This window comes from Drosophila biarmipes, chromosome 3L (assembly GCF_025231255.1).
Source record: "Drosophila biarmipes strain raj3 chromosome 3L, RU_DBia_V1.1, whole genome shotgun sequence".
Classification (NCBI taxonomy): Eukaryota; Metazoa; Arthropoda; class Insecta; order Diptera; family Drosophilidae; genus Drosophila; species Drosophila biarmipes.
Genome location: NC_066613.1, coordinates 21,188,648 through 21,216,582, shown reverse-complemented (window position 1 = coordinate 21,216,582; position 27,935 = coordinate 21,188,648). Strand labels below are relative to the sequence as shown.

General features: G+C 39.1%; 1 protein-coding gene across 3 annotated transcripts; it reads left to right on the top strand.

Annotated features, from left to right (window-relative positions):
• Positions 1–2,108: 2,108 nt before the first annotated feature.
• LOC108034884 (bicaudal D-related protein homolog) lies at positions 2,109–27,906 on the top strand. 3 transcript variants are annotated; one of them, XM_017110093.3, is made up of 7 exons: positions 2,109–2,332; positions 3,466–4,212; positions 24,539–24,835; positions 25,097–25,285; positions 25,764–25,829; positions 26,066–26,246; positions 26,402–27,906. In XM_017110093.3, exons 2-7 carry the CDS (start codon positions 3,784–3,786, stop codon positions 27,079–27,081), a joined length of 1,842 nt encoding a protein of 613 aa, XP_016965582.1. In that variant the 5' UTR covers positions 2,109–2,332; positions 3,466–3,783; the 3' UTR covers positions 27,082–27,906. The 3 variants fall into 3 exon arrangements, with proteins under 3 accessions (XP_016965582.1, XP_016965583.1, XP_016965581.1); XM_017110094.3 differs by having other exon boundaries at positions 2,110–2,332; positions 4,028–4,212; XM_017110092.3 differs by lacking the exon at positions 2,109–2,332 and having other exon boundaries at positions 2,343–4,212.
• Positions 27,907–27,935: the final 29 nt, after the last annotated feature.

Below are 27,935 nucleotides of genomic sequence, written 5' to 3'. Positions count from 1 at the left end.
ACCAAGAACAATGGTCTGGTGTCGGTCTGAAGCTCATCTCCATCTTCACTTGGCCCGGCCACTTGAGTGTCTTATTGTGCATGTTGGCTGAAGTCGGGCAGAAAGGAGCAGGAGGAGGAGGTCTAGATAGACAGTGCTGTAGTACCACGCACTAGACGGTCTCTGACCATGTCTAGAGACCCCTTTAGAAATCATCCCATTTTTTCACTGAAAAAAAGAGGCTATTATAGGTAAAACTTTATGGTTACTATAATAAGATTTTCTAAAACCATTTAACAAGAAATGCCTGTTTGTTGAAAATATCTTATCATATTCAGTTATTTTTATGCTTGACCCTTCCTAAAAACCATAGTAAGATGTTTAAAAATAAATTACGTTAGAAGCTATTTGTTTTTTAGTTCAAAAAGGGTTAAGTTTAGGATTTTTTTAAATTGAAATTAGGTAACCTAATGAACAATATAAGTATAGTAAGTATTTTAAAAGGTTGAAATATTATAATTTATCAATGGACCTGTTAAGTCATTTTTTAAAATTAAAATTAGCTTCCCTAATGAACACTATAAGTATAATAAGTATTTTAGGAGGTTGGAATATCATATTTATCAATGGACCTGTAGTAATTTTTTTATTTTCAAGATTTAGGATTTTTTAAAATTGAAATAAGGTTCCCTAAAGAAAACTATAAGAATAATAAGTATTTTAGGTGCTTGGATTATCATATTTTATTAATGGACTTGCTAACTATTCTTTTTTATTTTCCAGAACCTAAAATCCCTTTATCTAGAATATATTGAAAATAAATCTAAATCGTTCTATATAATGCCTGAATCAGTTTTCTAATCTTGTTTGTGTTCTCCAAGTGTACATCCATTGTTATTGCCATTCTTGGGCGCCCATTGTTTGTGTTCTTGCCGTATGTAAATTTTGCATTGAAATATGTACATTTGGGTACTTGTGTGTATGCACGTAGTGGTTTTTGGAGGTCCAGGTCTCTGGGCCCCCTTCGGTGCCCCCTTCTAAGTACCAGTGCCGTACCCCTGCCCTGTGCGAAGCGTCACTCCGTTTCATTATTGTTCACTTGGCCGCTTTCGTAAGTCAGTCCCAATGCAAAACAAACGACTAAGAGCGGTCGGGAGATGGGAGAGTGAGCACAGCGTATGTCGGCTAAGAGAAAGCGACGGCGAGGCCAAATCAACCATATGCCAGTTAAAAGCGAAGTCGGAGCAAGAGAGCGCCGAGTGGAGCTTAGCTTTGGAGCTGTGTTACGGTTTTACCAGGGTTGCCAGGTGTAGAGAATTATACAAAAATAAAGTTTACATTTTATTTAAATTATCATATTTTTGGGTTAAACAAAACTATATATAGTCAGCTGTGTAAAGACAAACCCACTTGCTTTTGATTCATGATAATCGTGTCTTCAGTTCGTCAGATATCATAGTTATGGGGCTAAATCTTATAAGCAATGTGGCCTGACCTCAAGTTGCGACTGTGCGCTTTAAAAATACAAAAATAGGGTAGCCCGGTTGATGTGTAAAGTGAAATATAAATTTGAATATAACTTTTAAAATTATTATATAAGATAGATTATTTAAAAATTGTACTAACTTGTTTTGATCAAGCTTCTGTGGTAGTCGATTAACCTTTGTTTATAGACCTTGCTACCGTTGTATACTTGTAGTTTGATGATAATTCTATTTAAAAACCCCATGATAATCATGAGATTTGATATGGGTAGACTTTGATTTCTCTTATTTCTTAGGACTTGGTTATCGGCTAGTGGACAAAATGTGGTTGCCAAAACCCACACTGACCCTAAGGAGATAACTTAAGGGAGTTAAACTCCGATTATCTTTACCCCCCACACTGCACTTGCTATCTGAGTTACCTTGTAACCAATATTATTACTCCACTGCAATAATCTTATCTGGAATAACGCGATAACTCGACAACCCTGCCGGGGCAGTAGTAACTCTCTTTTAGCCGAAAGTTAAGAGAGCCCAGCGCCGTTGCTGGTTGTTGTTGCCAAGATACGAGGCTTAGCCGTCGGGTCAGTCGTCGCTTGGTTACTCATTTGTTTTGCCAATTTTCGTAGCACGGCGCCCCGGCCATTCAGTTAGTAACGAACGTTCGCGCCAGTCAGACGTACACGCCACGCCCCCCACGCGTTGCCGCCCCCCCGAAAAGCTGGGGAAAGCCAGAAAATCGTAACCGAAGCGAAGCGAGCGCGAGTTACACGGGCATCGGAGAATCCGAGGAGCGGAGAATCGAATCGAATCGGACATCGGACATCGGAAGTTCTGCTTTGGAGTGGAGCAGCGTCGTCGTGACCGAGGTTTCTGCCCCATACATATACGGATAACTACTCTACACACTTGCATAGAGATATATAGTTTACTAAAAACATAGGGCCAGACTCTAGCGCGAAAGTGGAAAGTATCTGCTGGATACTTGGTTACCTTCCGTTTGGGGGATTTAATTAGACCAATGTATCCCATACTATCCGCGCGTTTATTTTTGTTGTTTTGTCAATAATAATGCCAAACTGTGGCCAAAAGCGGAAATGCAAAACAATAATACCAACAATAAATAACCTGTGTATTTGTGAACTGTGTCTGTGTTACTTCCAAAAAAAAAACAAGCCGAATAAAATAAGATAAAAACACAAAGAGTACATAAATAAATAACTAAATGTTGGCTAAAAGCTTAGCCCGAGGCGTATTATATATTATAACAACAGTTGCTGTTGCTACCAAAAGCAGCAGAGCGTGAAGTGCTTGCCAAATGAGTTTTCTATATAACAAATGCGAAACTACTTAAAAAAGGAACATATATAAAAATAAGTTAGAAATTTATGTCGAAAATTAAGTCGATATTTTTTGACTCTAAGTTTTGCTTTATTGACGTGAACCACTCAGCATTGTAGCATTTAACTTCTTTGGATATACTTGGGTATTTTGAGCCAAAAGCGGATCTTTAAACTAAAGGATGCATACACATTTACTAAGGCAACCTTTGTAAATTATCATTTAACCCACTGAAAACTAGTATATTTCTTAAGAACTGTCCCTAAATTGGTTAATCTAATCCTCCTTATAATACACAACACACAACCTTTCAAATTTCAAACATTTTGTAAATATTCAAGCATGTAAATACACCCCCAAGGTATTCTAACCGCATGGAGCTTAACTAAAGACAGGCTAAAGACGAACTAAAGACGGGCTAAAGGCAAATTCCGTTTATATTAACCCTCTTGCTTAACACTGTAGTTATATGTCATCCCCCCCTGACCAAACCCCAGAGACAAGTAACCGAAAACGTGCTGGCGAATGCTCAACGTGACCGTCGCTCCCTTTTGGCCAACGATTAGAGCCGTCTTCTCGGCCATATATACCCCACATTTAAAGCTAATTCCCATTGCGGCCTGTGTACTTACTATATCTGTCTAACCGAAATCAACTGCAGCTCAACTCATCAGTCGCTTTAACCTGCCGGGTCTGCTCTCTTGGGGGCAGCTGGTGCCCATGGAACTATGCCCGGATATATCATCGCATCGCCGCGCCAGCCTAAGCTAATCCTACGACCTGATCAGCATAGTCTGAACACCTAACCTACGACATCAACGATCTCTGCATCGCACTAAAACTATAAACTGCATCTTACTTACTGAGTGTGTGTGTGTTATGTCTGTAAATTTGGTTCGTTGCTATTATCCGTACCCGTAATACCACACCACACACCACACCTACCAACACCAAGTCCAAAGCCTGCCCGCTAACGATCATGCATAAACCAAAGCTAGCGAATGCTATAACCGCTGCCGCCATTGCCTCATCCATATCCACCAACAACAACAGCAGCAACAACAACGGGAGCAGCTCCGGTGGCAACAAGTCCAAGAGACCACGTCAGTTTGGCAAGCACTCGATTGGAGCCGGAGCTGGGGTGCTGGGGCTCCACCGGCCGGACGACTCCGGCTTCGACCACCTCGACCACTCGTCACTAATTGGGGATTCGATTGATTTAGAGCACTACATCAGCGCCATGGAGGCACGTCGACACGACCAGGAGCCGGATGTGTGGGCCCAGCTGCAGCAGAAGGAGTCGGACATCCTCCTGGCCGCCGAACTGGGCAAGGCGCTGCTCGAGAAGAACGAGGAGCTGGTCAAGCAGCAGGAGAAGCTCATCGAGGACTATTCCAGCAAAATTGAGGTGAGTCATGAGCAAATTCGTTTTTACCTAGAGTGTTCTGAAGGTTAACAGGTGGAAAACCCATTATGATGGGCGAGTAAATACTATAGCTATTCGTGGGGGAAGGAATAGTTAAAATTATAGGGAACTTCAAGTTCCAATGACTTAAGAACAAAGATTGGAAGAAACGTTGGCATAGGTGTATTTCATGGGGAGGGGAGTAATTTAAGAGAATTAAAAAAATAACTAAAAAATCTTTCGTTTTACAAAATAAGTTCACATTAGATTTTAGTAGTATAGATTAAATCGGTTTGGTATAATACAAATAGGCAAGTTTCATAATTTGCTTTTAGTAAAGTCTTAAACTATTACCTTTTTGAAAAAATTAATATTTAAAATTAGTAATTGTGCCTAATAAAGGTTGTAAAATCGAATTATATAGGTAAATACTTTAAAATATTCTATATATTTTGTATGCACAGTAAAAAAGTTGTATTCTGACTACACTTGAAAAATTAAAATTCTTTATATAAACCCTTTAAATATAAGGTCTTTTAGATGTAAACTGTCTAGCCATTATTAGTAATGGAATTCTTCCTATATGTCTTCGCTATCTGATTTGGCAAAGTGTGCGCAATAAATAAAATAATTACTTTGTGGCTATCTATACAGCAGTTATTTTTCCATTTCTCTAAAAAACAGAATTCCTAACAGTCTTATTTGTGGAGCTGAAAAAACATATGCATTGTCTATCAGTTTGCTTGCCAAATAATTCACAGTTTTCTATTTTTTCTGCACCATAGCAAATACTCCCTAACAATCAAAGCCTTAAAAGCCCTCGCATTTATCAAATTGGCAATGGCAGTTATGCCTTCGTATCACAATTTTGATTGACCCACCTGGTGATTTGCATTGATTATTACGGACATGTATCCGTACACATCCATACTGTGACCTCTCTGGGACGCATTGCTCGCATTCCCAGGTCGTGAATTAAATAATACATATGGATATTGATTTTTTAAGCTGAAACTCGGCACCTGTCCGCACGTCCAATGCAGCTGGGTAAACCCAACTTCTCCCCGACTGTCAACTGCAATTTTTTTTGTCCGCCAGGGGGGAAAGGTGAGCGGGCACTTTAACCATTTAGACAAACAAAAAAGGGACTGGTACTGGGAATGGGACTGTACGGGTCATGTCATTTTACTGGACGGTGACAAAGTGTGCGCAGTAAACTACTAAACTACATATATCACGTAAGGGTATCGATTTTTTACAGTGTCTATGTACCAGCTCGGCACATGTTCTACAGTAAAAATGATGTATGAACTACGGCTGCAGTCTCTCCTCGAAAAGTGGCTTTATCAAGCAGAGCACTTTCCTGATAGCATGGTAACACCACCTAATGCTTCCAAAGTTTCTGTCTGCCGGCCGACCTTGAACCGCGGGTGGCTTGTGTGGGTGGGTGGGCTGTCACCTGTTCACACACACACATAGTTTTTGTTTCCAGGGGGACTGACAGTAGACAGACTTTCCGATAGGTAAACATTGAGCACCCGTCCCAGCTATCGCTCCAAGTGAAGTTCAAGCCGCGGCTCAAGTTCGTGGCCGTTCATTAGCATATTGCTGGCAACGACATTCCCTCAAACTTAGCCCGATTAGCCCGCCTTCCACCCAGAACCGATAGTTAGGCTAATGTACTTTTGTTGACCAAAACCCAACACAATGTAGTCTTATCAATTACGCTCCCGCCGGCCATTTAATGGCAATCCAATGCACGGAAATACCAGGAAATGCTGGGATGGTTCGGGGCACCACCTGGTGGTGTCAGTAACCCAAACAGAGGACACGGCAATGCGTTGAACTTGAATAACTTCGTGGGTTTATACATTTTTTCCGGTGGTTTGGGACATATTTACATAGTTGGCTTAGTCACTTTTACTCACTTTTGGTATTCTCCTTTTTCCCCACTGGTTTGTTTTTATTTTTAAGCACACCGAATGACTTCATCTTCATTGAGAAATGAAAGTGCGAAGGCCAATTGCTGTGGGGCTAGTCGCGTAATATCCTGTAATACTCTCAGATGATGTCATCCGGGAATCGATATAAACCAGTTTTCAAATTCAGTTTAGTCATATAAATCTCGAAAAACTGAAACCCTAAGCTTGATAATCATTTGCGTCTACATATTAATACCATTAATTTATTATTGTTTAAAATTATGTATTTTTAATTTCCCAAAAAATATAAAATATAAAGATTTGTCAAAAGTAAAAATCAGAATTGCATGTAAAACTGTATCTCAAACCCTTTTCCCATAAAAAAAATAGTTTCCTCACCTCACTTTACTTCACACATTCCATAACCATTAACAATTTAAATTAAAATCATTTGCCACCTCAGAAACCATTAAGTTTATTATAGAGCGCTCCAATTAAAAGCCGAAAAGCTAGGAATTCCCATGTTCCATTTTCCACTGGCCATTAAACGGAAATCGCTTTAGCCTAATGAAATTGGACCAGGTCAACAAAAAAGTTCAACTCCTGACAGCTGGACAACGCCAATTGTCATTTTAATCGTCAGCTTAGTTCGGTTTTTTAAGTCGTGTTAATGGCTGAGGGAATTCTGCCGTGGGCCTGTCGCATGAATCTCTTGGATTTGGTCACCTTGGCTTTACCTCTGGTCTTTGTTTGGCAAGTGACGTGAGGCGTCTGGCAAAATTCACTTTTATTTGCGTGTTTTTGGCAATATGCAAAGTTTGGCCGTTCGCGTATCTAATTAATTTCCTCAGCGTTTTGGAGCGCACAATGTCACTGGACGAGCCAGTGGTCAGCTAAACCAGGCCCATCCCATGGTGTATATACTATATATGTGGTATATGAGTCCGCTCTGTGGCGGACTGACGTAATTAGACTGCTGCGTTGTAGGTGTTTTGGTTCTGACCAAAATGGCAGTAGTTTTGGCCCGGGTTTTCGTTACTGTCGTGGTCCGAAGCTCGCCCATTTTTTTATTTCGCGGTCTGTTGAAGCGTGTGTGCCAATTTACGAGCATTGGCTTTTATTTTTAGCTCCGATTTGTTTTTGCATTAACTTTTATATACCATAATACAGCATAATATAATAAAGTTCTGTGCCCAATTCTCACATGCTAATGAGTTCAGAGGCCTTGGCTTGAGTAGTGGTCCTTTTTAGGGTTTTTCGCAACGGATTAGGGAGTGGGATTACTTGGAAAACGGCTACTGCGTTATATTTTCATGTCACCATCCTAGAAGTGTTTCTTTACATGCTGTATAAATACGTTTTGAGGTTTATAGCCTGGACAACCAGTAAAAATTTTTGGATCCTAAGAAATCGCGGCTCACATTCACAGTTAAAATTGGCAGATCCTAAGAATTCGCGGATCACATTCACAGTTAAAATTTGCGGATCCTAAGAATTCGCGGTTCACATTCACAGTTAAAATTTGCGGATCCTAAGAATTCGCGGTTCACATTCACAGTTAAAATTTGCGGATCCTAAGAATTCGCTGTAATAAATATGGATTTTTAAGTTCGTGTAGTAAATTAAGTGATTTAACTGTTTTATACCCGTAACTGATTGAAGAGGTGGAAAACTGTAAGGCTCGTTTATAAGGTGATATTATAAACGAAGTCTCACAGCTCTTAACCTCTTCAATCTAGGCTTATAAACACCTTTACCTATAAATAGGCGACTCCAAAAAAGTCTTTTATTCTCAATATGTTCTCAGCCATATTTCATTTCGCTTACGATTTTCCAAGCCCACTCCCCATTATCTAGTCCACAGGCAATCGACCAAATAGTTGACCATTGTCATTGTCCGACTACCAAAACGTGTTTGCTTCGCCCAGGTTCGACTGCAAGCCCAGTTTCCAACTCTCGGGCCGCGGAGAACAATTGAGTGGAAATCAATTGGGATCTGGCGCGGTATTGTGGTTCGCTTTAAGTCGCTCGTTTATCACGATCTGCGGACAATTGTTGCTATTACTGGTTAGGAAACTTAAACCCAACTTGGGCCGATGAAGTGTTGCAAATGGCAGCCGAAAGTAAAATATATAATTTGGAACGTAGGCGTCTGCTACGGTTAGGCATTTAAATAACTCACATTGCTATCGGCCTAAGACCCCTTTGGCCTTTTCGAAAGTCTACACCCCTGAGTTTATGGCTCTAATAACTTTTGTTGTTGGGCTTTTATTTATTTCTGACATTGGCCAACTGGTTTCAGTAATTTATTTTAAGAGCTCTTAGTAGAACGGCAAGTCACAATCGTTGGCAATTTGTTCTCTAATCAATTGCGATATTAAATTGAAACTTTCAACCGTTTCCCCCGATCGAAGAATGCTAATGAAAAGCTAATTCCATTTAAACGTTCTTTGATTAGCCTTGATGGTTGTTTAGGTCTCTCTGTAAACAGGATATGGTTAACCATAGAAAATGGAAGTGAAGAACTATGGTTTGTGCTTAATTAAGGGAAATTCTTCGGGATCTAATGGATGGGAAATAACTGATGGATGGAATGTTTACATACCATACTGTAGATTCACTCAGAACTAAATGCACAGGAAGTGTTTTTTAGTATGTTAGACATTTCCTTCCTAAATCCAAATGTTATTATGTGTTACTCAATCAATTTTAATATATATAATTAAAAAGTATAACCCAAAACAAAGCCAAAACGAAAACAAAGTCTGCCAAATAGGATTTCCCTTTGTGTTATTTTAATAACCGTCAACAAATGGAGTTATATTTATACATTTTACTCTACCAGTCCACATGAATCATGCAAATGAACGTATCTTCCGCCTTTCGATCGAGTCCCACGCCCACAAGGCCCATCGTTTCACACAACTGACCAGGTCAGGTGGGCGGACTTCTCGAGGCGCCCAAGAACACTCTGTACTCATAATGGTTACCTCTCAATCGAAGCCACCTACTGGACGCCTACCTCATCTAGAGTTAGATAACCAAACGCGTTCTACATGCGAATGTGTATAGGAAAAAATTCGACCAGGGTGCCCAAAGTAAAAATTAAATCAAAATAAAACTCTCCTCACGTCTGCAGACCAACGCTTTTTTATTTTTGGTTTGCGGTGAAGTCATCAACACATTGTCGACTGCTGGCTTTATTTTTTTTGCAAAAAATCATTTCAAAATCAAGCAATTTGCATGCGAATAATACGGGCTTATATAGCAAGATACATATATACATTTCGCACCGTGTCCATCTCATTTGCTGAAAACCAGTTTGATTGATCTTCAAAACAGCAACGAAAAGTGTTTTTTTCGCTGTAATCTTCTTTGGTGAGTCACAAGGCGAATCTGAGACTGAGTGGAGCTCATTTACCTGCTAAGCATTTCTTCGAGTACGCCAATGTTGAAGCCCAGTCCACAAGTTTTTGGCCCCATTTGCCGGACGGGTATGCAAATTCGCTCATTCATTTGCCAACGAAAAAATGTTGGGCCTTCATTTTGGCCGGGCCAAAAGGTTTTCAGATTCGAAGTCGACCAAATTCTGGTCTTTCCTCATAAATGGGGGTGTACCATATGATCTGGGGTTGGCCCCCATTTGGGTGGCAAATTGAGGTCGTTTGGCATAGTGTGCCACGATTATTATTGGACATTAGTCGTCAGCGTCACCCTATTCGCATTCGCACTGGCTCTTGGCCAGTAATAGCATTTCTTTGGCCATGTTGCATGGATGGGGTCTGCAAAATGTCACGGTGAGTGCTTTGTTTTCTTCGGCGACTTTTTGCCCAGGGAAATTACTTTCCTTATTGGTCAGCCTGTAAGCGCTTTCCGTCCACCTTCTTCGTTTGGCTTTTTGTGTCATCAGGGAAACATGAGTTTTTAATGCGGATTTTCCGGGGGCGTGCGAGGTCGTATTTAGCTTTTAGAGTCTAAAAAACGAAATTATATCAAGCGGGGTTTGAACAGCTCCGTTAAAAGGTTTCTAAGAACTAAAATATTCTTGGAAATTTAAACTACATTTAATGATTGCATTGGCTTTCAGTTTTTTAATACAGACTGCAATGAATAAGAAATATTATGCTTTATAAGGCCGCTACAAATTCAAATTTAATATTTAGCCGCGTTTAAAGTTTTTACAGTGCTGGTTAATTACCTAGAATTGCAAAATATCAGGTTCAGAAACCAATTAAGTGTTGGTTAACATGCCAAGACGCCAAATGCCATTCTTACTCTACTTGGTAATCAAGATATATTTGATTTGACCGCCAAAAATCTTTTCAGTGTTGCCAAATTACCAAGAATGGTTGAATCATTAAGTGTTGCACAATAGCTTAAGGTGAACCAATGTTGGCAAACGTGCTTAAGCTGCCGAATGCCAAACTCTCACAAAAATGATGTTATGAAATTATATGGGTTCGATTCCTAGCAGGGGAGAAGAAGCATTCTTTAATTTATTTTATCCTGAAGTTTTAAGGCGTTTACACTCAGTAAAAAAGTGTGTCTTGGGACTCAGTGTGGTTTTTCATCACAATTCCAATTTACTAAGGCATTTATTTTGCGACACTTCATATAATCATTTAAGTTTGGAGTCTTTCGGCCTCTCATGGCGTAATCGTCTGAGAGGCCAGAATTTGCGTGGTAGTGCCAATGCAAGAGGTTGGTTCGATCTCAGCCGCAGACGGTAAATGGACCTATTATACGGATTTTTACCCCCAGATGACTTTCAGTGAGCATATAATCGATCCTTAGTAGGGGACGCCCGACTAACAACTACCAACTTTAAGCATTGATGAACGTAAATCCAACAAATATAACAAGATGTAACCTTCAAAAATACAAAAAAAATTATAAAACTATGTAAAAAGAAATAAAAACCTGGGTTTAATATTTTTTAATTAAATTTTTATCCAGCTTTCTTTTTCTTCAAGAATATTATAAAAAGTATTTTTTATTTCATACGCTTGGCGATGCTTACTAGCTCAGTATTTCTGTCACAGTACCTGGTCACTTGACCGTGAGTTTTGGTAGGTGGAGATGGGATCACGATCGACTAACTGTGGCAATCACAGCTTTATTACCATCTTGGTCAATCATCCCGAAGAGCAGTTGGCAGGAAGCGAATCTAGCTCAAATTATAGTTGCTATTGATTCAGGCCTTACATAATCGCTGGATGGTTAAAGGCGGTAGAGTCCGTGAGCAAACGGAACCGCCTCACTGTCAAAGTCCATTGATGTGCAAATTACGGCTAACAACTGAAAATTAATAACTGCAAGGAAATTAATTTGAATTTTACCGCGACTGACAGCTAAATTGCAAGTATTATCCATCGGGGCGGCGTGTTCCCCGACTTTGACTTTGGGATCTTAAAGAGAGCGTATCTGAGACTACCGCAACAATGCGGCATCTTGGAGTGCCCCATTGTTGTTGCCATACCTAAACCCTTGTATGTTCATATGTGGCATGGGTATAATTTTATAAAATTTATTTCTTCCATCTTCTTTCCTACACACACTCACAAATGATTATTTTTAATGAATTGCAGAAGGTGAAAGCATTTTCACTTTCCAAAAGCACTTTTCGGTGTCAAAGCGATGCCTGGGAACAATAGAAGTCGACTTGGCAATGTCGCCGAAGTCTCAGTTTGAGCTGAATCGTAAACCAAATTAAATCAAATCGAGTCAGCAGCTACTGCTGGTGGAGCTGAGTTATTGAACTCGGGAACATATGAAATGTCATATTTATATTATTTTAAATACTTACTAAACATTTATTTTTACTTTCCAATTATATGTTTTATTTATCTTTCAATATTATCCATTGATTGTTTAAGATACAAAAAATAAACATTCATATTTACAAGATTATTTATCTCCAAAATATCGGCTCAAGGAAGTTCGATTATATTTTTAGAAGCATAACCTATGGTAAATTCTTAACGTGAATTCCTCTACATACATACTACACCACTTCAACCAACAAAAATCAATTGTTTGATATATTTTTGATGGGTGAGGAAAAGTATCACAGCCGATGGGCTGGAGCACCACCCACAAACGAAAACTTGCCCTTTTGCCGGCCAGCTGACTCATTGACAATTAATTAACAATATCCCCAGAGCCTACATGTGGATACACGAACTCACTCCCTTCGCTGTCATATCTCTGTCATATCTATATGGGGATGTACGTATGTACATTGCTAATTGGGCAGCTTTCATTGCAATAATAAAAGTATCCACACTCAGAGTCACATATAAACGCGTTTTGTGTGACTAAGAGGCAGCCAACGAATCGGCCAATTGGCAAATTTCAAAGGCCAATACAAATGCAAATGAAATATACAGAAAATATTCATACATGTATATGGCCATCGAACGTTAGCATGATGACAATAATAGACGATTTCACAAAATACGATATAGCCACGAACCACACCCGCTCCCTCCCCAAAAGGCCAAAAGTCGAGCCGCAGGGCGAAAACTTTTTCAGAGGCCTCACGCAAATCAGATAACAAATTCGAGTGTCAGACCAAGTGGCATAAACAATGTGGCCATCGCAAATGGAGGAGCACTATGGGTTGTTGGGGGTGTTGGAGGATGGCTCTTCGGTGGCAGAGCCCAGACTCCTGCCAATGACAGTAATTTATGCACCCAACTTTCGATTCAAATGACTAAACCATAACTACGGTCGGGGGGATCTGTTAATTGCAAAGCCGTCAGATACGAGTGTGCTATCGCCCATGGATACATATATGTATGTGGGACTCTATCTAACTCGGAAAGGGAATTATCAATACCAGAATGTACCAAAAATGTAGGTCAAACTTTAATACTTTACTGAACATAACAACTATAATCAATGATATACAGAATGATTTTTATTACATACAAATTCTATACCAAATCGTATCATATCTATCATATCATATCATTCATAACAAATCTATCATATCATATCTATCTTATCACATCTTTCATATCATATCGTATCATATTAGAATACCCTTTTTTAAAGTTATGTTTAGGCCAAAGCCATTTCCCAACAAAACAACTTATTTAAGTGTTTTATTTTAACATCAATTACATTTATTTACAACTTCTCACGTTAGCTAATCGCACAATTAAACTTCATATCTACCAAGATCGACGACTGCAACCACTTTTCGGTTCAAGCCGATTGTAAACTCCAGTTTACAAGGTCAGCATTGACAGATACAATTAAAAGCCAATTTAATGGCCAATTATCATGTCATCAGTCGGAAAACCAGCACCAAAAGATAGTTAAAGATGAATCTCTTATGTTGTTTACACATTTCTGTGAGCATTTACCTTGCACAATCGTATTAAAATTAGTTGAGCATCCGCACAAATCGAATTCGACTTATTTGGTGAATGACTCAGGTTGAGATTGGGACAAGAAAGAGATAGAAAGAGCGGGACCATCGCTCTACTGCGCATGCGCAACGACAATCGGCTGGAGAGGGAAAGAGATCGACACAGAGCAATAGAAGTAGAAATGCTTTAAGCTGCAATCGAAACAGTTTTTGTATCTGATTGTTTAAAGAGTGCCTGTGTGTGTGTGTGTGCCCAGGTGTTATGTAACGGCTCTTTGGGCTAAGCGGAATTATTTTTGCGAATTTGTATCTTTTTTGGAGTATCTCGCCTGTTTTAGAGTACACTGTGGGTACTCTAACTAAGCGTTCAATTAAAAGTAATTGGGTAAGATAGCTAGACCAAATGATGATGAAATTGTCTTCAAGAATTGGAAATCTAATAAATATTTTATTATTTTAAAAAAAAATTATATTTTTTTAATTTAACACAAATTATAGCCGTAATTTTCAAACAGAATTACGTTTTTTATATTAATAGTATTGCATGCAATTACTACTATTATTACAATTTTGTTTATATTTACCTTTTTATGAAGATATATTGTGTCGAAAAACCTGACTGTATATTAAAAGAAGTAATTTATTATTTAATTACTTAATTAATATGCTTTTTCCTTATTGCTTATTTTATTAGCTTACGAAGAGAATTAGGTCATAAACTTTTCATTTTTGCAAGGGCATATTTAACAGAATGGCTTTTCTGAAAAATATATTTTTAAAAATCTTGTTTATTTTTCAACACTGATATTTAAAAATTCCAAATTAAATCTTGTTTTTTGCCAGTCAGTTTCTAGAATCCCCCTTCATTTCGGTGCATCGCCTTTTCCCACTTTTTCTTGCACCTTACCCTGCTTTTGAAATTAGCGCTTGCATTTTTTGTGCCATTGTTTGCGTAAACGTTTCACCCACAAGCCTTTTTTGCCCAGGTGAGTCTCTGTCTCTGCCTCTGCCTCTGCAGGTGTGCGAATGGTGATGCCCTGGTCCCAGGAAACCATTTAGCATTACAGCCTGAGAACTAAGTCGCCTGTCACTTTGTCTTGTTGCACTCCAATTTGGCTGTAACCGGGTAAAAGGTGGCAGTACTTGGCTGTTATTGTCGCTTTTTCCGCTGTCTTGCGGGTATCATGTAAGCCCAACAGTTTGAATTATGGACAGATTGCCACATTTATTTCTTCGACTGTAAGTGGAGTCTTTCTCTCTGCGATTTTTTGCCAGTTAAGTTTTAAGGTGTTGAAAGGGTGGTAAGAAATTACACTACCGTGTGGACTTTTTAGTGGAGATGCATAAACACAAGGTTTATATTAGCTGGGAAAAGTGCCAAACTGTTGCAGTATTATAGTGAATTTATGAGTTATCTTTACTGCATTTTCATATGACGAAAACCCCGAAACTAAACCTTTCTCTGGACTCTATAAACAAATCAATATCGACTGGGCAATCAACCCCCATGAACAAAACTCAAAAAATGTTTATTTATTTGTATTTACATAAACAAAGCCAAAGACACAAAAAGAGCCATAAAACATGTCTTCCCCGTACATAATTGGGCCATAAATTTAAAGATTTTCCTTCAACTACAAGCAAGAAATTATATGGAAATAATCTTTGGGCAAATGTTGAGTGGGGGCCATTGTTCTTGGGCTGAGCAGCGGCCGGGGAGTCATAATCTTAAGTCTTGAATCTCCGACTACTTACCCTCGCTCATCATCAGGCCATATAGACAGGGAACTTGGTGATTCTGTTTTGAAGTCTTTTAGTCACTTTGACTGGCCCTGAGATGACCGCTTCGCTGCTCTTGGCTTAATGGTTTGCTTACATTTTTTTTGTGTGGTTTTTCTGTGTCATAGTTATATTTTCGTATGCTTCTGGCTAGTTAACCACTGCAAGATTAATGACATTTTCAGAAACATCTGTCGTACAACTAGGAAGATGGCATTGGAAGAAATACATCTTTATTTTTAAACGTTTCATTCTTGGCGCTTACGAACTCTCCCATTTATTAGGATGAGAAAGTGAAATTCAGCCGGTGGCTCACAGGTGCTAATTTCGCCTCACGGATTGGGGAGCGTTCCCAGATTTTGAGTGGTTAATTTACATCTGAATCGGAAGTTGTAAATATACCCAAGGAAATCAAAGGAAAAGAGGTGTGGAGGAAGACCAATTTAATAGTAGGAAGCACACGCCAAGTGATAATTTCATTTAAATCACTGCATTGACTTGCAGTGTAGTAATTTTATAAACTACTTATCAATTTATTTGCCAACTAATGATATTAATAAATTTCAAATAAATCAGTGGTAAGCTTGGTTATCAACCTTTAGAGATTTTGTGGTTCGTCAGCTTTAAAACTTTTTCTGGCCATTGAATAATCATCAATTTTTTGCTTTATTTCAACAACTGTTCATACAAACTTCTCCTTTGTCTGGCCCGTGGAGTTCATTTACTCGGGCACTTGTGCCACAATGATAATTGTTTTTATACAGCCAAGTATGTTTTTTATATATTCGCTGTTAATAATACGTTTTTCGCAATCTTTTTTGGCCCAGCGCGTCATTAGCGGAGGCAGCATAATTAAAAAACTCTTAGCTGGCAAGTCGAGGGTGCTCTTTCTGGGGGGTTTGGGGGTGAAGACAAAAGAATTGTGGTCGAAAAACAAGAGACCTCAAATTGTGTAAACAGCCTAGAGAACAACAAATGAAAAACACTAGTTGTATTTTATTTTGAAATATTTAATAAGTGGTTGAGGAAATAGAATGTCTGAGGCAAAACAAATTGAGCTATAAAAACCCAAAAATTATGCTTAATTAGGCCTTGTAATAATATAATTTTATACATTTTATAGTATAGTAAGATAAAATTTACCTGATTAATTTTTTGAAATTAAAGATATAATTTTTTATGAACGCTCCACTGTATTTTTAATAAGTTTAGCATTCTTTTTCGCCTACCTCTTTTAAAGATCTTGACTTTCCTGACTCTGTAATCGTTTTATGCGCAACGGTGACTAATTGTTGAGACCTCCTCTTCAGGTGTCTTTGGCCACATTTCCAGCATCTTTTCTACCTCGGCAGCTTACTTTGTTATTTTGTAAGTCTTGTTGACTTAACCAGGGTTTCGGAGAAACCCACGCACTGTCGCTCCGAGTGAAAGAAATTTGGGATCCAACGTAACCCCGGTGTTTCCCTTTCCCTGCCCCATTTCATCGTCTCAGGTGTGTGCGCATGCGCAGTGGGCGTTACATTTTGCCGTAAGTATTTATGGCCTAATAATTTTTGGCCTGCACTCGTGGCAGCACAATCAGATCTAGAAGTGAGTTAATTTCGGTGCAGTTCTATAACTGCTTACCTCATTCCGACTGCAGAGCCCACTATCTGTACACCTCTTATCGGTGGAAGTGCGATAAGTTTTCCACTTCATTTTTGGCCATGTTTCGCGTGTGCCGGTGATAAGATAAAAGCGAAAACCCGAAACAAGTGCAGCGATTTCATTTCTTCCATGAATCATCCACTCTCCGGTTGGGAATCTTTTTTATTAAATATTTTGTAAACAGAAAACACTCCCTCATGGTGTCTCACGAAGAGGCGCTAATTAATCATAATTACCGTTTCCGACATTTTTGTCACATTTTAAGACCGGCTGAAAATTGCGACACTTAAAGTTTTTCGTCTGCTCCGCCGTCTTGCCAATCAAGACAAGCCCACAAAAATGGCAATCACCTGAGGCCAGCCCCCTCATCCCCAAATTCAGTTTAATTAACTGTCTCGCGGCTCTACGCTCTCGAATTCGGTTTCGTCTTGGTTTGAGATAAAAATATACAAAAATTTGCTTGCCCAATTCCTCGACGTTTTCACAATTTCCTCAACAATGGTTCGGGGGAAGTCTGGAAATCATCGGCAAACAAAATTGTCAATGCCAAACACTTGAAATTAAAGACGGTGAATGCCGATTTTGCTGCATTTTTCTTTGTAACTCGAGGGCTTTCCTGCGGCATGAAATTGCAAAATAAAAAATTTTAAAATAGAGCAGAAAATGGGTAGCAAAAAATGTCGGCTTATCGATACCTAAAGTAGTTTTTAAAGGTTGGGCAAATATACTTAGCCACTGTTGTATTTAGTGCTCTTAAAAGCTTATAAGGCAGATAAGCTTTAAGAGTCTTAATATTAAAACAAAATGAATACTACTATTTCATACAGGGAATTTATGTTTAATAAATCACTTTAAAAGTACTTAAGTTTGAGCCATGAAATGGAGTTAATATATTGACTCACCTGAATGCGATACTTATTTTCTCGGAATTAATGTGTCAACTGCTCTTCCATCTGGGCAATTGTGTGAAGTAATCATCTGTAAGTGAGTCCCCCAATAGCTGGCATCCCTTTCCACTCACCATGACCAAGTTGGCAAAAGGTCTTGCATGGCTTACACTCCCCCGCTTCCAAGGGCAGTCGGAATTGCATTGCCTGTCGAGCAAGCCGAACCGAATACAATGGCAAAGATCTGGCTTTTGCCTTATTGTGGCATTATTTTTATTATTATACTTATTAGCCGCCGCTTCTTTTTAGGCCCCTCTTTTTTGTGGGGAGAGCTCGGCAAGTCAGTCAAGTGTGGCGGAGGCTCCAGCTGGGCCACGCCCACCGCCGACTGCGACATGACCTTAGGCGCATAAACAAACTTTTGGCACAAGCTCGCAACTTGGCTCTTTTGGACTTGGTCTATAATCTTTTTTATGGCTGCAAAGCTTAAATTCAGTTCGCGACGCTCTCCATGTGCTTGGCTTATACTATATAATGGGGCTGGGGGTCAATGCTGCACTATGGTGCATTGTCAGTGGGTTGGGAGTGTAAAGAAACTCGTATATTCCAGAAGGTTTCGGTGGCAGTTGGATTTAATTACTTATGCACTGCCAATAAAACGAAGCCTTTATTTATAATACTTTGTATTACTTCACAATTGTATTATTGTGAAATATGTTCATATAAAAGCTTTCTGGTATCTCAGTAATATACAATCAATTCTTGCCATCATTTCAATCTTATCTGACATGACATTTCGAATTTTCAATTATCTTTTCACCATTTTGGCGGTTTAATTTAACAACTTAAGTTTTCTTATCAATTTATATATTTATAATTAAATAAGTAAGATAAGCAATGATAAGGTGTTACATTAATAAGTATACTCCTTAACTTCCACAGGGGAAAGAGATTGGACTATATCATTAAAAAAATATTTTTTTAATTATTTAAATCTTAAACTAAAAATGCTTAATTTTTTTTGGATTCCTCTTACTAAAATGTAACTTTTGGCCTTAAAATGGCGTTCTTAAAAATGTTGTAAATTGTATAACCAAATCTAAAACCTATCATATCGCATTTATTTGATATTAACTTTTGGCCGTTTGAAAGAACTCTCCTCTTAACTTTGTATTTTTATTTTGAAATCTAAAATAATAAAGTTACTCTTTTTGACACTTCCTTTTCTCAAGTGTACCTTTTGGCCATCTGCCAGGCTTTGTGGTCTGGTGACAATTCAATTGCTGGCTGGTCAACAGTGCTTGGCATCCGAATGGATTTATGGGCGATGTGAAACCCAACTGCATTGTGGGCCAATCCTCGCTAATGGCTGCATTTCACACTCCACTCCAAATGGCTGCTCTCGCTTCTTGGCCAACCGGCAAGCGAGCTGCAACAATTATCCGAGTGGAGAGACTTTTTCACAAGACTTCCCCCTTTGTTATCAGCGATCATTAATCGGTTTTCATTTAAATGAGCTGAAATTAGTCAAAACGCTTGCGGCTAAACGTGCAATTTGCATAATTTTTGCGCTACATTTCGTTTTGCATGCCAATAAAATGCATTATGTGAGTGCCGCAAATTAAAATTGTAATTGTGGAAAAGTCTTGTGAAAACGGAAAGTTGCAAGTTTTCCTGGCGGCCGCGACCGCCTTCCACCCGCCGTCTAACTTAATTTTGTGCAGCCAAGTGCAGCTGATTTATCTATGAACTCTGGTTTTATTTTCGACGGCCAGACTAAATACGCACAACGAGGAAAATTGCCTTTGCAAAAATGCTGGCTAGGCATGTGGAAAATGCTTTTGGAAATGTTCATCTACCAATGTTAGCCGGGCCATTGACTCACCGCCCAAAAGATCCGGACTCGGCTGAGCTCACCGGCCTGAGTCATTGCTATTTGCAGTGTTTAGCAATTCAAAAGCTAAGCCAGCCGAAGGTTTATTAATGCACAGAGAACGAAACTCGATAAAATTGGTCTCCTGTTTAGAGTAGTTCACGTAACTTCTGAGTACTCAAAGTTTATGATGCAATTCTGCGAAAAAGGGTTATTTAAAATCCGAGAAAGGTTTCCCATGCATAGTTATTTGTTTTAATTTTAATAAGTCACAAAAGTCCCCTATTAAAAATAGTCCAAATATTTAAATAAAAATTCTGGAAAGCATAGAAACATTTATTTTACATTTGTAAATCTAGAAATATTACTTAATCCAAGGCTTCCCATGCATAGTTATTTGTTTTAATTTTAATAAGTCACAAAAGTCCCCTATTCAAATTAGTCCAAATATTTAAATAAAAATTCTGGAAAGCATAGAAACATTTATTTTACATTTGTATAAAATTATTATTATACTATAAATATTACTAAATGGTGGTGTATAAAATTTTTGGATTTGGGGAATACGAAATTGATAACGTATTAATATTATTCATATATCCCTGTGTACACTCTTATTTCTGAGGTAATTCCCATTTACTTTTCAATCAAATCATTATTTAAATAAATATTTATTGCTCACTTTGTATGAATAAAAAATTTATAAATTATTCCTGAAAAATATTTAAGGATACATAAACGAGGTTGATAAATACAATATTTTCTCTCTGTGTAGACCTCTTACTTCTGAGGTATTTCATTTGACATTCGAAACTGCAGCTTACCTGTTGCATCCGTGCTCAAGAAGTGAGCCTTGTCAACTCATCGCTTCGGCAAAGTGCATTCAAGCGAGTCATCAGCAGCCCCGCCCACCTTCCTGCCGCCCCCTTGGCACGATTCTAGCCGGGCCAACATGACTCGCCTGGCAATTTAGTTAATTATTTTAAAACAATTATCGAATGCATTTTGCCGACATGGCGGCACGCCGCTTTCAACACCAAACTCATCAGAGGAGCTGTTGAAGCCGACGACTTCCACACTTCAGACATTTGAAGAACAGACAAAACCAATTTTTGCTTTTCGAAAATTAATATCCAAATAATGTGGATGGATAAACAAGAAAAGAAATTTAAGTGCTTACTTTTTAGAGTTAAAAACAAAAAGAGGAAAAAATAATAGATTGATGGAAAAAGGGTAGTTAGGAAAAACAATACAATGTATCTGTAAGATGCATACATTTATATGAATTTATTTTTTGATTTAATATTTTATTTTGAATATATTGCTTCATTTTTATTTAACCCTGATTTTTAAGACCCTTTAAAAAATAGTTCAAACTCCAGGAGTATTTTCAATCACTTTTAAGACACTTCTAATATAACTACTTATATGCTAAAGCCTTTAAATGTAATTCTAACTTCTTCAGCGATGAAGTGTCAAAACAAACAGGCCAACCTCTTACTTACCTGGCTCAGTTCAGGCAGCATTAGAGAGGTTTTTGCATAAGTGCACCTGAAAGCACTTGGCCCATTGATGAGTCATTTAGCATTTCGAGCACCTGTCGCCCGGTTTGTCTATGCCGCTAAGCGTGTCAATTGCTTCGACACTTCCTGCACAAAATTTCGCTGCACAAATATTTATAATTTTCATACCTCGAAAATGGCAGCGAATGAACAACAATTGCCGCGGAACGTTTAGTTGGAAAGTGGGTCGAGTTACGTCGCATTTGAATAAGACACATAGACCACGGCACGGGTGGCAAAAAAGAGCTGGCAACATGTTGCCAGTTCGGATGGGCGGGTTTGTTTACAGAGTTGGATGCGAGCCGTACATATATCCCATTTCAGGTGATCATGCAATGCAATTAGCCGTGGATGAAAAAGAGATCCGAAATACAAATACGTAATAAAATTAACGCAAAAACAAAACTGGCCTGTCCATCATGAAATTGGAGGCTGATTTTGTTTTGTTGTTGCGTCTTCAGTTTTCCTACAATTAAAGTCTGCCACATGATTTTGCTTTTGAATATGTGAACTCATTTTTTCTGCGGCACAGCGGCTGCTGTTGGGGCGGCTGTGCACAGAGAGAAAAATAGGTTTGAGTGGGAATATGCATTATCCTACTGTACGTCATATCATAACATACAGTAGGATAATGCATATATTGCTCTCAATAATATTGAACTTACAAAAATTAAAAAAAACATACAGCCAAGTTCGTTTGTTCTCTATTTAAGCGCTCATCTTCGCACTTATTCGAGAGTAAAAGTTCTTGAAATTAAGGCGAAATTGATCTCAAGATCGTAAGTTTAATTAAATCCATTTGAAACTCCTTTTAAATATAATGATCTAACCTTGTAAGCACAGAATTATTGAAAAAGGTACAGGGTCAAGCTCATTTGTTCTCAATTTAAGATTTCGTCTTCCACTTAATCAAGAAAAAACGTTCTTGAAATCCAAACCAAAAAGGCCTCAACATATTATTTTTTATTAGAGTAAGTTTGGAAATCCTTATTACTTATTACTTATTAAAAAGGTTTTAATTAGTTAGTTTTAGTTGTGATACCATTGGGTTTTTAAATAAATTTTTGATCACTTTTCTCCGTGTACTCGCTGATGGCAACTTCCGCTGTTGCTGTTGTTGCTGCTGCTGCTGGTGGCAGTTGTAGTGGTAGCCATCATCAACACATTTCATTGAGCGTGAAATAGAAACAGAGAAAGTACAATATGTACAATAATTTTATTTGTGCTGCGCAGTCTCCTCTGACTTTAAAAAACTCGGCGAGTGCAATTGTGTGTTGCTATTAAAGTTTTCCATTGTTGCAAAGTTGCTGCAGTTTTCCTTTTGGCTTTTGGACTTGTGCAGCGACAACTACTTTGTGGTTTTTTCGGCATCGTTGGCGTCTTTTGCATTTTATGCAAATGGCCCGTAATTTTATTTAAGCTTTTCATTTACAGTTTTGCCGCTCCAATTTATTAGGTGGTTGTTTATTCCCCTTTTTTTCTGGTTTTGCCGCTGTTTCGCTGATAGGCCAAAACAATCGCGTTGACTTCTCAGATTTATTGCCAACTCGTGATTTTCCCCAGCTCGATACGTGGTCGCATGGGCTTTTCCGCCTTCCGAGTTGTTGCGGTGACATAAAGAAGCTGCATTGGTTACAAGGCTTGACGGCTTCTATCGCCGGCTTTATTTTCTTTATTTCTTATTTTTTGCAGGCCTTTCGGCCTGTGCTAGCCAGTGTTTGCCAATTGAAGGTCCAATTATCGATTAAACTTTGCATGCAATTTTCAATGTCTCCGCAAGCCTTGATCCAAAAAGGTCGGGTTATAAAAACACAAATAGCCCCCAGCCAGAGCCGCTTACTCATACCCACTGTACATACCTGGCGAGGACTGACACACGCCTGTCAATTATGCAAATTAATTGCTGCCGTTTCTCGCGCCCATAGGTCCCAGTGGCATTCGAAAAGCGCGCTTAGATCACTTTGGCCAAACACTTATCGATCTGAAAAGACCTTTGATCCAATTCAGGTTATTAAAGACGTGATTGAAAAGTTTGAAGCGGATTGCTTTTACGGATGTCTTTGTTTCGTTATTATTGGTTCGATGTTAGAATAAAGAGGGGTATCATAAGGTCACTTACGATAAAACACTTAACGACCTTTGATCCAATTTTAGTTAAGAAAAACTTGATTAAAAAGTTGGAAACTTTTTATGATGTCTTATTTTTGATTTTATTTGTTGTATGTTAGAATAAAAAGCGATTTATTTCTCTTTTCTTTGTGATATTTGTATAAAGAAAATATTGATAAAAAATAAGCAAAGAATAAAAATAATGATCTCTACTTAAAATAACCAGATATTTAAAGAGGATATATTTTATATTAGTATCCACGAACATTTAATTTTCTTTTCTCTTAAAACAATTTTTTGCCACTTTTTGAAAAAAAATATTTTTTTAATTAAAACAAATGGTTTGTTTATGTTTGCAGTTAATTAAAGTCATAAAAATAAGTTTATTATAAAATGTAGTTACTATTTTATTTCACCTGCAATTAATATATATTGCCTTGGCCATACAATAATATAATTAAATAAATACTTTTTAGTTTTTTACTGCCGGCTAAGTAAGTAGCTGCAGATACTTACTTTTTAGTTTTTTACTGCCGGCTAAGTAAGTAGCTGCAGATACTTACATTGAAGAATGTTTACAATCCCCTTAAAACTCCCAAGTGCTTCCACACTCCGCTGGAAAACTCCCAAACGCTTGGTGGCTGATGCGCTTTTAATTTTTCACCAGCCATTTGTCTGCAAACCGCATCTCGGCGAAGCGGAGAAGTGAAAATTCAATTGCATTTTAATTTGAATAATGGGAATTTGTTTCTTTTGACGGCTGGCTCTCGCAGCCGTTGGTGTCAAAAGTCGTTGGCATTGTTTTGGGGGCTTGGGAGTTGGGAGTCTTGTCCGCCGGCACAGTGGGGCAAATTGGTGCACATTGCCATAAACCTAAGTGAGAGGTGGTGTCGGGAACTCTTTTGTTTTTTGTTTCTGTTTTTATCTCTTATTTCTGCATCTTTGCCGGCCTGCAGCCAATTGAAAATGCAAATAACTAAACAATTAGTAGTCGAGTGCTGAGAGCTGAGTTAACCTTCCGGTTTTGCCTGGCGTCGAGCACTGCGACTGTGTACGTGCCCATTGTTGGCTTTACTTTCATTGTCTTGACTGACTGCCATATAATTGGCAACACGTCATAGAACCAACAATACACACAATTAACTTTCATTTTTTGTTCGCCCCCCTTGCAGAAACTCGAGCAGGAGAAGCATGTGCTGCGCCAGAAGCTGGCAATCGCCGAGGACGAGAGCGATCAGCGGGTCCTCGAGCTGCAGTCCGATCTCACCGAGCTGAAGGACAAGCTGCAGACCCAGGACTCGGCCATCAGGCAGGCGGAGAAGGAGAAGACCATCCTCATCGACGAGCTGCAGCACCAGAACACACGCCTCACCGAACAGATCCAGGAGGCCCACGCCACCGAGCTCAAGCTCAGCGCACAGATCCAGGAGCTGAAGGACCAGTATCACTACAGGAACAGCAGCCTGCAGGTGGGTTTAAAATCTTAAATTATATTATTATCATAATATATGAAAAGAAAAAATTGTTTTAAATATTTACGCGTAAAAAGACCAGCAGCAGTACCTGTTTCGAAATCGAAAAAGAGACTATTTGGCATGTCTCGAGGGTTGAAAAAAATGTGGCCCTATGTGTATTTTTTATAAAAACATTACCTTTTTTTTAAAACCATTAAGAAATAATAGATTTTAAAATTATAATAATATTTAAATATCATTTTTGTCTCGCTGCAGGAACATGTCAACAGCCTGGAGTCCATCAAAACAGAACTCAACCTCACGACGGGCAAGCGCCAGGAGCTGGAGCGCCGCCTGCAGCAGGCGCAGGAGGAGAAGGAGAGCCTCACCTCATCGCTGGAGGAGTCCTCCGACAGAATTCACATGCTGGAGCGCCATGCACGCGAGCAGGAAACAAAATTAGAGGTAAGTCAGCAACAGTACTTAATGGGAAAAGGTGGCGGAGGAGGAAAATCAGAATTGGCTTTATCACGTCGCGTCAACGGAATCGTGATTTACCCTCCAACCGAAGATTATTTATGGGCCAGCGGAGCCAACTGCGCAGTTTCTTGAGTACCTATTCCAGGTTTATCTCCCCGGCAACAACTTTCTTTTCTCTCTCTCTCCAAGAGCAAAGACTAAACTCCATTCTATTACTATTTTCTAACATTGATTCATTAATGAAGTATCAAAGCAAGGTATCTAATCTGTTTTATAAGATAACAAAACATGTTGCTATGATTAAATAAATGTAAAGTTACCTTTACTAAGAGAAACAATATCAGGATAATACAAATTATTATATGCCTATTATAAATGTAATATACAAATATAAATATTATATTATATTTTACTGTACTTTTTATCCTGCATTTTTATATTTAATAACTTTCTCTCATTACAGACCACCTTACAAGCACTGGAACGCTCCCAGCGCGAAAACAATGTACTCAGTGAACGCTTGGGTGCCGTAAGTTATCCCTTTCCCTAACTCAATAGTTCCTCATTTACTAACCAAACATTTTGCGCTCCTTAAGGAAGTACAACTAACCTCATCTGAATTCGTATACAGGAATTTGTTAAAAAAAATTTTCCAAACAACATACATTTTTGCCTCACATCAATCGGTTCTGACCGAAAAACTCTGTCTAACTTTAACCTGTACCTTGATTTGAAATAAAATATCCCCTAAATCTTTGCCCACAGGACACAAACTCAGGCACGCCGGGAAGAAAAAGTCTGCAATTCGAAATGGAATGCGACGAGGACGATGGCAGCTATACCGAGACGGGGAAGCCCAACCATATGTGGGTGGAGGCCCGATCTGTCTACATACAACTCAAGTCCCTGGTGGACTCGCTGAAAGTGAGCCATGACGACGATTCAGGTGGGTAACCAAGGACTGGTATACAGTTGACCTATACATAAAAGATAGTTTATCTTAAACATAAAGATATCTCAAAGATAGTTTTCAAATTCAAATAGTTTATAATTACCAACGTGCAAGACATCTAATATTTAAAATCGATATCCTTTTCACAGGCTTAAACTCCGACATATCGCTGGAGCTGGAGTCGATGGACAACACCATTTCGAGCTCGGAGCGCCACGAGGACGGCCACCTGGCCGTCGAGTTCCGCCAGGGCATGCTCTCATCGATGTCCGACGAACTGACCCGGTTGCTGCTCAACCTGGACGCCGGCAACTTCAAGAAGATGCTGGACCAGACGCGCAATCTGGTCCTGGAGCAGGAGGACGAGATCAAGCGCAGTCACCAGCTCATCCAGCAGCTCGAGGCCAAGGTCACCGTGACGGACGTGGAGCTGCAGAATGTGAAGGAGGAGCGTGATCAGGCCCGCGGCGATCTGGAGGACAACACGGATCGGGATGAGCTGCTGTCCAAGGCGCAGACAGAGCGCGATGCGGCGAACGATCGTCGCACCAAGGCCGAGGTGGAACTGGCCAAGACGCGGGTGGAGCTAATGCAGGCCAACAGCCAGCTGCTGGAGTCCATTCAGCAGAAGGTGGAGCTGTCGCAGCAGCTGGAACAGTGGCAGATGGACATGCACGAGCTGATCGACGAGCAGATGCGCTCCAAGCTGATCAACAACCGGCGCGCGATGGCCGCCGAGTCATCCGCCCCATCGCCGCCCAGCAGTGCCGCCGCCAATCTGGCCAAGCGAGTGACCAGCTACAAGCTGTGGAGTTTATTTCAGCGGTAATTGGACGAACCTCACGACCCGCTGGAAGGTATACGCCACCCTCCTGTTCTTGATGTAGGACAGATCTATATATTTTTAATATTTATATTTATACACCACAAACAAGACACACACACACACACAAATCGGAGGAGCATAGGCATTATAGGTATTGTACTTTATTGTTATTTGTATACTGGAAGCGTCGCCCTTCTTCTGTTCGTAGTGAAATCTATCTTATTACGCTTTATTAATTTTAAACACTTACCGCATATTCGATACGATTATTGTACCTATTGTAATTACTCTAATGTAACCGTATTTGTACCTACGTTTAAAGACAAATCGTCTAAGCGAACGCTTTCCCCCCTCTATCACTCTAATTAGTTTGTCCGGAATTGTTCTAAAATCCTCATATGGACCCCACAAGTAATCCGAAATCGCTAAAGAATTTTACGTTTTTACTAGGACCTGTGGCGTTACTTGTTGGGTCCGTTTAGGTCTGTACTGTTAACTGATAATCAAAAAACAAAAAAAAAAGGAAAACATATCGCGCCTTTATGTTGAAGGCTTTAAAAGCCTGCTCTTCTCGGGAGAAACTGTTGCGATTCATCAAAATCAAAGTGAACTTAAAATCAAAATCTGTACGTAAGCAAATGTAATTGTAAGCAAGGCATTTATGTTATAGCAAATAGAAATATTCATCATGCTGGCAATCGGAAGGAGCGCAGAAAGTGTTAGAAACTGTGCAACAGACAAAACTTGCCTTAATGAACGGACAATGAAATTTTAGATTGTTTAAATAACATAACTTACCAATAAACTTACGAATATACTACAACCCTATTTTCACATTAACATTTTCCATATATTCT